Source organism: Pleurodeles waltl, chromosome 6, assembly GCF_031143425.1.
Source record: "Pleurodeles waltl isolate 20211129_DDA chromosome 6, aPleWal1.hap1.20221129, whole genome shotgun sequence".
Lineage (NCBI taxonomy): Eukaryota > Metazoa > Chordata > Amphibia > Caudata > Salamandridae > Pleurodeles > Pleurodeles waltl.
In genome coordinates, this window is record NC_090445.1 from 41,931,744 (window position 1) to 41,943,933 (window position 12,190).

Below are 12,190 nucleotides of genomic sequence, written 5' to 3' on the forward strand. Positions count from 1 at the left end.
GACCCTTCATACGTCATCAAACATGTCCTCCCTTTTATCAGTCGTAAAAATGGAACCTAACTAGAAGGCACAAAAAGATGGCGGCACGTCAGGTTTTTGGGTCAAGGCTGCGCAATTTGCCTACTGCTCAATTATATATGGATGGTGTGAGTTTTTTACACCTCCAGAAGCGTCTAAGGTGTGTCCCATCCCAACAGCGTTTTTCTGAGAAGTTACACGTGAGACACTGAAAGGTACATTTTTCATTTGAAAACCATGTAGGGCGTTTTTCCTATATAGAATGAATCCGTGGTTTTCTTGTCTTGGTATTCGGTGTAGATTTTTTCTTGCCTGGAGTATGTCTCAGAAGTTTGTATCTCATTGGGATGCAAAAGAAATCTGATGCATGTGGGACATGACAGCATGTGTTACATGTGTGATCCGATACAGATTGTTTTGCATGCAGAATACGGGTGAAGGGTTTATTGCCTGAGGAGCGAAGTCCCCTTGCGTGCAGGATACTCGTAGAGTAGCTGTTGCATATGGGAGGTGGTGACGGAGCGGTTGGTGCATGCGAGATGCAGCAAAAGGGATTGAAGCATAAGGGATGAAGCTGAGGGCTTTTGGAATTGATCTGAGGTTTTTGTTACATGCAGCTTACAAAGGTATTGTTTGTTGTTGGACGGACAGACAAAGATCAGGCCTGGCCTACTACCTCACCTTGTACCACAGATACTACAGTCCCATCCTTCACCCCTGCCATCGACCGAACGGCAGTGCTCGGGACACCCGCTCACTAACAAGGCTCATGGGATTGCCAAGAGTAGCACTCACTGCCTATGTTCACGTCATTGTCTGTATCTCCACCCTCAAGCCACAGGAATGCAAGCAATACACTTCCACTGTCTGAGGAAGCTATCCTCGTCCCCATCACGTGCCACGTGTTAATGGTTGTAGTCATCAAACGTTGCTCCTGCTTGGGCTAACTTCATTGCTCCCGCTCCGATAGCCTGTTTCAGTCCGCCCTGGCCTCTGCTTGCCTGGTGGTGATTCCACCCACAAGCACTCACAAACAGTCCCACACGACCACCCCCGGCTTCTGACACCCATTTTGGAATTGAAGGCTAAACTGACAAGTTCTTTCCCCACGGGAGTCTGCGGGAGAGCTGTTGCGCTTCTCAGTGCCTGCTATGGTCTCGGGCTCATGATGGATGTGAAAGTCCTGATGGTGACCCTGGTATTTGTTGAGGATCGAAACGCCACAGACTGATTATACCCCAGACCCACTTTTCAGTATATGGTTTGTATTGACGGGCTGTGCTGTTTCGACGCACAAGATGATCATGTTTATCACGTGTGTGTTACTTATGAAGGAGCACCAACTACATTGTCCTGCACTGGCACTGACTGCACTAGTTTTGTGACATTGCTTATTGATTAAACTTGTCATTTGACTGCACATAATTTCTGCATATTCCTTGAGCTAGGGAACTATGGGCCATATGTACGAACACATTTTCCCATTGACACAGAATGGGAAAAACCCTTTGCTACATCTGGCCCTATGTTCCTTGTTCTGCTAATTGCCTCAGGTCCCTAGTGATTACTGGGTTTCCCTTGTGTTAAAAAAACATTTATGCCACAGCTGCGGGTATCCAAAATGAATTCCACTTCGAGTTATGTAATTAACACTGGAAACCAAACTTTAAGGGTGAACATAAAACAACATCTGCTCCAACATCTGCAGAATCTCTGTTTCAATGTTTGCCTCACTTCATATACCTTCTCACGTTGCTCTGATCATGAGGTTACTGCCATCCTTTGAGTGCACCCAGAACTTTCCAAGATTTCCCTGTTTGTGTTGAGCCATTAATTTATACTTCCTCCCTTGAGCTGATCATTTGTTTCTCCTAAAGCAGCGGTCTTGCGGGAGCCATCATCCTCCTCGCACAGTACTACCACCATCCCTATTAAATATGCAAAGCCTGGCTGTACTTAACACAGAGCACTTATCTAAAGCCTCAGAGAATAAAACATGAAGGAGTAAGCTTTGATGTAAAATGGGATAGAGATATTGGAAGAGGACATCTCACTAACATTATCATGGCATGCTTCATCATCAGTGTCCTATTCCCATCAAAGTAGGTAAGTACCACCTTGAGGAACTCAGCCCATTGTGAGAGTTCTTGATAAAAAGTACTCTGGATAGGAGCTAGGGTCCAGAGTCGAAAAATAACTTAGGGTATACAGAGAGTGTAATTCTCTTAATTTTTTGAGCAGGGGTGGCTCCTCTGCTGTAGTTACCCCCGCCAGCAGGAGCAGCTGCAAAACTATAACAAGAAAACAATAATAAACTATTTGTAAAAGGGGCGGGCCACAGGTGATGTATGGGACTGAGGGGGAGTGCACAGCACTCCCCCTCAGTGCGCATGTATGTTTGGCCGGCCGTCTATGGCCGGCCAAACACACATGCACACTAGGCTCTCTCCAACACAGCACTGCATTGCCGGGTCGGAGACAGCAGGCAGAGATTTCGACTCTGCCTCGGAGCGCCCTGGCTGGGCGCTCGGTCCAATCCTAACGCTGCTTTCATGCTGCCAGAAGCATGAAAGCAGCGTTAGGATTGGACGCTGAGCAGGCTGGAGCCTGCGTCTGCAGTGGAGAAGAGGAGCGGAGCAGCACATAAGGTAAGTTAAAAAAAAAAGAATTATATGTATATATATATTTTTTTTGTTGTTCCCCCTGCCACATGCTGCGTGGCCCCACCCCTTTTCCCTTCCATGAGCACCACTGTTTTTGAGCACCCATAGTATAGTTAAAAACAGTTATGTTGGGATGTTTACTGAAAACAGTGGTTCATACATCTTCATATCAGTACGTTTCGGCCTGTTTAAGTGCCCCATAGGGGGAAAGGGCTTCTTCAGGTTAATGCTTGTTACAGATCCCTAACTTTCTAGTTTTTATGTTGGATGGTTTGTGAATATATATGAATGTTGTTGATGAGGCCTGCCGCTCATACCTTATTGATGAAACTGGAATGCCCTACTTAGTGTTCCTGGACATAGCAAAGGGCACCTCCCTGTACTCCTTGCAGTCAAACGTTTGTTAAGGGTCAGTTCTCCTTGTTCTGCCCACTAGATGGCCGACACCCTGATCCAAAGCCTTGTGGGGAAATTAAACTGTAAACTGTAAACTTTGTACTTGTATAGCGCACTACTCACCCGTTAGGGTCTCAAGGCGCTGTACGCATACCGCTGTAGAACCCCTCCTGGCTTTTCCCTGTGAGGTGCCCACTCCTGGGCAACCTCCAAGGTGAAGCCAGGCATCCCAGCGCTGTTGGGGCCGTTGTGGAGATTAAGCAAGCTATTGCCCAGAGTTACAGAGTGGGACCCATGAATTAGATTAGGCACCGAGGCGAGAATTATCAGGTCCGAGAAAATTGAGCCCAAGACCCGCCGAGGCGGGAATTGAACCCTGGTCCCAGGCCAGATCTCTGCATGAAATGAAGGTGCAGAAGATATGCGAAGTGACATGTTCACCATGATCTTTTGACGCCATTTGCATATTTAAACAGCAGTGCAATTACTGCAACTGTTTGCAGTAATTCAATTATTGATCACTACCAGCAAAAGACTATTGTTTAGAAAAAATTGTAACATGGGGAATCAATTGGTAACCATGTTACCTTAAGAGATTGGGAAACATCCTGAACCACGATTCTGGAAGAACGAAGTCGTGAACAATGAAAGCGGAACAATGATTTTGTTAACCACGACTTTGTTCATCTGTGCCTTAACCATGCACCTGCTGAACAACGCACATGCGTGGTTGAGGCACAGAAGAAGGGAGTCGGCGTCTGAGGAGGCCGTGGTCAGGCAAGTGGGGCTAGGGCCGTTTTAGGGGCAGGGTGGGGGGTTGTGGTGTTTTTAGTTTTTAGGGGTGGGGAGTCAGGGTAGTTTAGATTTTAGGGGGGTTGCAGTAGTTTTAGGGGTTGAGTGGCGGGTCGGGTAGTTTTGGTTTTTAGGGGTAGTTTTAGGGTTGGGGATCAGGGTAATTTAGGTTTTAGGGAGTGGGGGTCATGGTAGTTTTTGGCGTGGGGGTTGGGGTATTTTCAGTTTTTTAATGGGCGGGTGGATGGTTGGGATAGTTTAGGTTTTAGGTGGGGTAGCGGTAGTTTTAGGGGTGGTGGGTCAGGGTATTTTTAGGGGTAGTTTTAGGGGCGGGTGGTTGGTCGGAGTAGTTTAGGTTTTAGGGGGTGGGGTTGCGGTAGTTTTAGGGGTGGAGGGTCAGGGTATTTTTAGTTTTTAGGGGCGGGTTGGGGGTCAGGGTAGTTTAGGTTTTAGGGAGGTGGGGGGGTTGCGGTAGTTTTGGGGTGTTTTTTTTTTAGTTTTTGTGGGGTGGAGGGTCGCAGTAATTTTAGGGAGGTAGTTTAAGTTTTAGGAGCGGGTAGTTTAAGTTTTAGGGGTGGGCATCGGGCTAGTGGGGTAAGGGTAGAATTGTTTTTAGGGTTGGGGGTTGAGGTACGATTGTTTTAGGGACGGGGTGGGTCGCATCTTGGAACGACACATGCCATTCCACGCATGCCTTTACCAGGAATGCCTTTACAACGTAAAATCGTTATTAAGGCATTCGTGGTAAGAACGTGGTCGTTGGTCCGCTCGCATTATTTAGGCATGCGTGGTTCCAGCATTCGTGGTTCCGATTTATATTTCAAGAGATTTTCCATGTTTTCCATTGGAAGGAACAATCCGGGGGTAATACTGCACACTAAAGTAATTACCACGGCAACATTTTGCACCGAGATCTAACTGGGGGAATTACTTTACTCTGCTGAGATTCGAGGCGTTGGAGCGCCTCCCAGAGGAAAGGAGGAACACTTTGAGGGCCCGAGTCACTACAAAACAAGACCACCATAAACTGAAATTTACTATCAGGGTTTTCTCCTACGTTTGAAGTAAATTCTATCAGGTTCCCAGTGGTACTCCTGGAAAACCTCTGCGGATTCCCGTTTATGATAAGGTAGAGATATTTCTGTGTATGTAAATGTGCCTTTGCACGTGAGTAAATGTCGCATGAGTGCAATTAACCTTTGAAACTTGTTTCTAACATTGAGTTGTCCACACAGTGCGTATATTCTCCTTAGGGAACTGCATTCACTTACACCGTCACCTACGTTGGGGATGTTCCCTTCCCATCACTTCACCCTCACAGGAGTAAGTGCCAGCCCTTTTCCGGGGTGTGGAAAGGTGTGGGGACACCCGCAGACGTTTGTATGCCCCCAAAAACCTCCAGACACGCTCACTCCCGTCCTTGTCAGATTCACACTCACTAGAAGTGTCTGACAAACCTTTTCACCAGAACAAAGACACGTTTTGTGAATCGGAAACATGGCTTTATAATTATTAAAAAGGTAATTTCCATATGTAAATTAAACTGACAGGCACGTATTGCTCATGATGTGTGAGTCGGGCCGGCCCGCCAGTAGCTTTCCACTCGCACAACCTGGCTGTCTGGCTGAGGCAAAAGGCAAACACACCGCCTGGGGGCCGTGCCCAGTCAAAGAAGTTATAATGCGCCCCTTGTGCGGCCGTCCACGTCACCCACGCGCACCCTGACCAACCTACTGAGAGGGACACACATTCCTCCCCGAGCCCCCCATGATCCGCGACTCCGGCCCATCGCCAGCAGCCCCCCAGACTTCTATCCGAGCAGACGGGTGGGATGGAGGCAGTGAAAACCCCGAAGAACATGCATGGACTTCCATGGCAGAGGGCGGCTCGGGGAAAGGACAGGAGAGATGTGCACAAGATCACTCCCGGCGACGGTGGTGAAGCCGGGAACGGAGTGGGAGCACTGGCTTTGATGACAGCTACAGACAGGACGAGGCCCGCCGTGAACCCAGGTGAGGCAGTGAATGGTTCACTCCAGTGTTCTTGCAGCGGGGGGTGTTTCCACAGAGGACAGGCTGGGGCTGTGGCGAGATGTCATTATAATGGCACTATTAACAGGAGTTATTAGTAACCGAAGTTATGCAGGACAGGCTAAGCCCGTGGAGAGGTGTGATTATCTTGGAAGAAATAACAGGAGTTAGGAGAGACAGGCTGAGGATGCGGGAAATGTTACTAGACCGGAAGCACTAACAGGAATTATTTCTATGGTTAGGCACAAGTGGGGCTGTAAAGTGTTGTTATTATCATGAAATTGCTAACAGGAGTTACTTCCACAGGAGGGGGCAGGGAGGGCTGTAGAGAGGCGTTTCTTTCAGGGAAGGGATAACAGTTATTACCTCTCTTGGGGGGCCAGAATGGGCTTTGGAAAGGTGTTACTGTCGTGGAAGTACTAACTACTGTTTTCTCAAGGAAGGGACAGGCTGATGCTTTGCAGAGATGGAACTAGAATGGAATTACTAACAAGAGTCACTTTCCTGGGGATCTAAAGGATGGGAATTTGGATAAGTGTTTTCATGGAAATACTAACAGGGTTACTTTTTGAGGACGAAACAGGCCTGGGCTGTGGAGAGGTGGTACTAGAACTGAAGAACTAAAAGTAGTTACTTCCCCAGGGAGAGGCATGACGGGGAGATCTGTTACTATCATGGAGACACTAGCAGGAATTATGAGGGACAGGCTGGGGTAATGGAGAGGTGTTACTATCATGGAAGTACTAACAGAAGTTACTTCTGATTGGAGGCTCTGACCAGGGCTGTACAAACATGTTACCATCATGGAAGGCTTGGCAGAACAGTCACCTTCCAGTTAAAGCAATCTTCAGTCCAGTTCTAGGCTCTATGGGCAAACCACCACAGACATCAATGAAGTGGTCCTGATGCAAGAAATCCAGGATGCTGAGGATGCTGCATCAGTGGACGCAGGTCTGTCTGGGGTCTCTCCTCAGTCCACGAACATGGTGAGGTGAATTTGGCCATAGGGGTAGATACCTCACGAAGCCCACCCAAAAACAGTTGCCACTGGCCTACTGGTCTTCAGGTACAGCGAAACTAGTAGTTCCTTTTAATTGAGGCAAGTGTCTGTCCTAGGCAACCAAACCGAAGTCCAAAGACTCTCCTGGGTGCAGTGGACTCTGGTGCAACTTTTGAGCATTGACACTAGGTTTCCCAGGCTGCAAATCGGTGGCCAGTGGCAATCAAGTGATTGTAGTTACCAACCCACCAAGGCAGGCTTCTTCAGCTTTTGTGGTCCTGCAGCTGTAACAGGTAGGTCAGCCAACTGATTTGAAGTCATTTCCTCTGTCCGAGGCTAGGGGAGGACTTTTCTTTGAGCAGAGCACCACATGCGCAGTCCTCTTTTTGGTAGCCCAAGGACCAGCATGTGCTGCCCATTCTTCTGTGCAGCCTTTCTTTGCCGGGTCCAGGGAACAGCAGGACAGTTCTTTGAGCCTCTCTCCAGTGCAGATGTGATTTGAGGTCTGGGTGCTATGTTTACTTCCACACCATGCCAACAGGGGATGGTGTGACTTCTAGCCAGGGGGTTACCAGGTTCCCTACCGCCTGATGAAAACTTACTGCAAAGTGTAGCCCAGAGTCCAATATTCTGCCCACTCCCAAGATGGTAGAGCCCCTCTCTCAGTGTATGGAGCTTGGCATCCCACCCTAGAGGTGTGGCTAGCTACCTGAAGGCTACATGCCAATGGGAAAACTGGCTTGGCAACTGTTTCTTCTTCTCTGTCCCTGACGCCAGCCTGTCTACCAGGACAACAGAGCAGCCGTCTCGTATGTGTCCACTGTTTGCCATTCAAATGCAGCTTCTCCTTTGAAGCTCACCTTTTGGCTCACACCCTGTTTGACCTTCCTGTGAGGGAGAAGTAACACCTCTCCCAACCGCAGGACTTTTGCGTTCTACCCTGGGAGTTATTCACACATCTCCCCAGGAGGGCAGAAGGCTGTTTCATTGCCAGCGACCGTAAATTATCATGGAAAAATTGGGCAAAAGAGTGGCAACTTTCTAAAGTTGTCATTTACTTCAAAGTTACTTTACACTCCTCTTGGGCATCAAGTCAGGTTTAAAGTAATTAATATTTTGATAACTTGAAGTACCAACTTTAGTAGTACCATTCAGAAGTGCTGGGATGTCAGAGTGTAACCCTATAGACATCATTAGGGCTACTAGCCTTTCTGCAGCAAAAATGACAATTTGGGTTTTTTACCGTCATGAAAGCCCATGCTCTTACTTGTAATATACAGCACCCTGCTTTTGAGCTCGATAGGCCTCCCTTAGGTGTGACTTATGTATATTACAAAGGAGGGCCTGGTGTTTGTCATTAATTTAAATAGCAAAATAAAGTTAGCAGCTCAAAAACTGCTCTGCCAGTCAGAACTGGCAGACTGGGAGTCTGGCTTAGCTTTGTCACTCCTGTTGTGGCACAATAAGTGCTGCAGTGCACAAGGGACACTTTAACTTACAGACTTTGGCTACCCCGTACTATATACTAATACTTATAATACTTATAGGAAAGTTAACTTTTATAATGGTGGGCAAACCAATCAGATATATACCTTTTAAGGATCAGAGCCCTGGCACTGGACCTTAAAAGGTCTGGTTAGCAGGCCTAAGTGCACTGGCAGAGTCAGAAAAACCAGCAGCATCAGTCCAAAACTTTAGGGTGATCATGCAAAATAAGTATTTTTTATAAACCTGGTGAGAGAAAGGCTGTGGATGTGCAGAGGTGTGACTATCATAGAAGCAGTAACAGGAGGTACTTCCCTGGGGAGGGATAGGCTTGGGATACGGAGAGGTGTTCTTTTCTTTATTTTGTCCTCATTTACCATCACAATCTAACTCAACGGGGGAAGCCCTTAGACTGCAGGGAAACCACCCTCCACTCCATACCGCTCTCCGGCGAGAGGGTCCTGTCTCGGGTTAGAGACGAGTTCATGATTGTGAGCTGCTTTGAGACCACTGAGAGAACCTTAAGTGTCAGTAAGCAGTATAACCATAGGACAATACCGGGCCGCTTAACAAATACCAGTTACCTGCTATTCGGCTCTATCCAGCCACACTCTCAAAGGGGTCCAGAATTCCTGCGTCCTTGCTCCCCCCTTAACATCTATATTTAAATTATCGAGAAGTGCCTCCCTCCATTCCTGTGTTGTCGGGGGCGAGAGCTCACCCATTTCTTACAGATTTCACATCTGGCAAACAGAATCATATAAAAGAGTAATTTTGCAGAGTCCCCTTTAGTTATCAGCTGGTTCTGATTCTGCAAAGATCCAAAAATCACTAAACAGGGGCTTACCTGACAATCCATAGAGAAAACTTCCTCTATTACCTCCTTCACCTCCTTCCATAAACAGGTAATCTGGGGGCACCTCAAAAACATATGCAGGTCATCTGCCTTAGGCATCTCGGACTTCTTACACGCCATTGTAGTTCCATGCCCCATCTTGGATAACTTAGTGGGAGTCCAGTAGGCCCTATGGATTGAAAACAGATGATTTCTTCTTAAAGACGTAGGCTGAACTGTATTGTATAGAAGAGTGTTAGAAACTTGCCATTGATCTCTTATTTGCTGTCCTGGCAAATCATCTCCCCAGATCTCCCTCGGAAGGGTGAACTCTCCGTCCACGACCTCTACCAACAGCCAGTACAATTGTGTGACCTCCTTTCTTGGGGTTGGAACTTAGGTGTAGAAATTCCTCCAGATCATTCGAGACCCCTACCTTCTCCTTTACATGTTGCAGCCAGCTGGTTATTTGAAGGTATTTAAACCTTGAAAGATTGCCCCCCATTTCCCTGCTGAGGGACTCGAAAGTGACCAAACTACCATCCTTAAGTAAGCGCCCCAATCCAAAAAAACTGTCTCCCTCAACGGAAGAGCCAACTTGTCCCTCGTCCATTCAGGGGAGCCTGGAGAACTCAATTTTGGCGCATACTTGCTGTAGTATGCTAACTCAGTGGCTTTCCTCACACTTCACCAGATTTTTACGGAGTCCGAAAGCACCTTAAATTTTATTTTTTTGAAAAATGTAGGATTACCAAAATTATTTACAATGCCTTCCTGGGATACATTGTTTATTTTCATCATAGCTTTAAAGATTTGTCCTTTCTCAGACTCCCCAGGCTCCTCCATCGACTCCCTTGAATTCTTCAGAAAGAAGGCCCACGCATAATACTGTATATCTGATAAAGCCAGCCCACCTTTCTCTCGCCCTCGTCTCAACTTTTTCCACTCAATGCGGACCCCCGTTGAGGCCCAAACAAAACTGCTAATTTCTCCTTAAAGTTTGCACAACCATTCTTCTCCAAAGCGACACGGAGAGGTGTTGCTAGATTGAAAATACTTATAGGAGTTACTTCCCAAAGGGGGAAACACCTGAGACTGTGGAGAGGTGTTGCTATCATTGTAATACTAACAGGAGTTATTTCCCGGGTGAGGGACAGGCTGTGGATGTGGAGAGATGTTACTTACAATGGAAGTGCTAAGAGGAGGTATTTCCATGGGGAGGTACAAGCTAGGGCTACGGAGAGGCATTGCTGGCATTGCTAGATTGAAAGTAGTAATAGAAGTTACTTCCCAAAGGATGGACAGGCTGGGGGCTGTGGGGGAATGTGATGAGGTGTTCCTGTCATTGAAGCACTAGCAAGAGTTAATTCCAAGGGGAGGGGTGGTTGGGGATAGGGGGATGTTTTATTATAATTGAATGACCAATAGGAGTTATTTCCCAAAGTAGGGACAAGCTGGGTTTGTGGAGAGGTGTAGTGAGATCCTAAACTCCCTTCACATTGGATGGACACACTCAAGAATCCACAGTATAGATATATTTGAAGACTTAATTAAAATCAATATCCTAATTTATTGCAAGTAATATGTATAGATGTAACTCTGAAAACAAAGAATATAGTGGCAATGAAAGCAATTAATAAGGAAAATATTAAAAAGAATTGCAACATGGTGACGGTATTTCAGCTCATTGCATTGCATTATGGCACCAGTCTTTATCAATCAGCCCCTCCCTTGTAGCCCTTTATTTTTCCTAATTATTTTATTAAGTTTTAAAAAGAGAGCCTATAAAAACAAAGCACATAACAAGCGTTTGTGCGCACTAGCATTCAACAAAAGGAAATGGCCATGAGCGAAAAAGGATAATATGCCAGTTTGTCATTGTTTTATATTTTCATCCCAATAAAAGTACATGCATAGAATGAGACAGTGCCCATTCCTGCGTAACACTTTAGTTTGTGTATTGCACCACAAGCCCTCACTTTTTGATATTACACAGATAATTCTATAAAGGGTTTTGGTCCCGGCTGATCTGTCGTCTAGTGAGAGTGGATCAACAGCACTTCTGGCCCTACTCATGGACTTGAATGGGGGGCTCTCTTTGGGTCACTAGGGTGTGGGATGCTGGAATTTGTGTAAAACCTCTTTTTGTTGATGCACTTTGTATATCATTTGACTTGTGGAGTAAAAAATATTGATTTACTTATATGCGCCAGTACTGAATTGTCTTCTCTGATGCTATGATGTTCAGTATAAAAATAAAATGTTTCTGTGTATGTACACAACATTGATCAAATCTATATAATTTGTGAGCATGTTTTTAATGATCCCCTTGTCAGCCCAGCCAGGATCAGCTGGTATTCAGGTGCTGCAGGGTCCTCTCCAGTCTCGTAAAGGCTGAGTCTGAGCCGCTGCAGATATTGTTGCTCTCTCCCTGGGTGGTTTGGTGTAGCACCAGATCAGCACCGGATCTGCAGGCATGCTTACAGCACACACAGCGGGTCTGGTGGCAGCAAAAGTGACTGGCAAGCTACAGGTGCCATCACAGTCATATAGACCAAGGGGCAGATTTATGAAAAGTGGTGCTACATTGCATGTAGTATCACTTTTCTTGCGGTCCCTTGCGCCCCCCTACCGCCACCATGTGTGCGCCATTTATATAATACCGCACTCCATGGCGCAGGGTAGGAAGCAATTGATGTACTGTTCAAACTTTTTGCGCTAACCCTGAACAGTAAATAGGGGCCCATTGTAAACAATGGGGACCCCCCTTTTTATGCCTGCTCTGAGAAGGTGTTAAAAGTGCCAAAACAAAATGAAGCAAATAAATCTCTTAGATTTCTTTGCACCATTTATTCACCCCTCTAACTGGGGAACGCCGCCTTTGCATACATTATGCCTGGTGCAGGTATAATGTGGTGCAAAGTGTTACAAAGTGGTGCAATGCATGCATTGTTCCACTTTGTAAATATGG

The 12,190-nt window shown here is 46.5% G+C and overlaps 1 protein-coding gene across 1 annotated transcript in view; it reads left to right on the top strand.

The window, feature by feature from the left end:
• The first annotated feature begins 5,509 nt into the window (after nucleotides 1-5,509).
• Nucleotides 5,510-12,190, top strand: part of LOC138299137 (putative leucine-rich repeat-containing protein DDB_G0290503) — a 149,403-nt gene continuing 142,722 nt past the window's right edge. Inside the window, exon 1 of the mRNA XM_069237187.1 lies at nucleotides 5,510-5,881. Within this exon, the coding sequence (XP_069093288.1) occupies nucleotides 5,701-5,881 (181 nt within the window). The 5' untranslated portion in view covers nucleotides 5,510-5,700. The remainder of the gene's footprint in view (nucleotides 5,882-12,190) is intronic.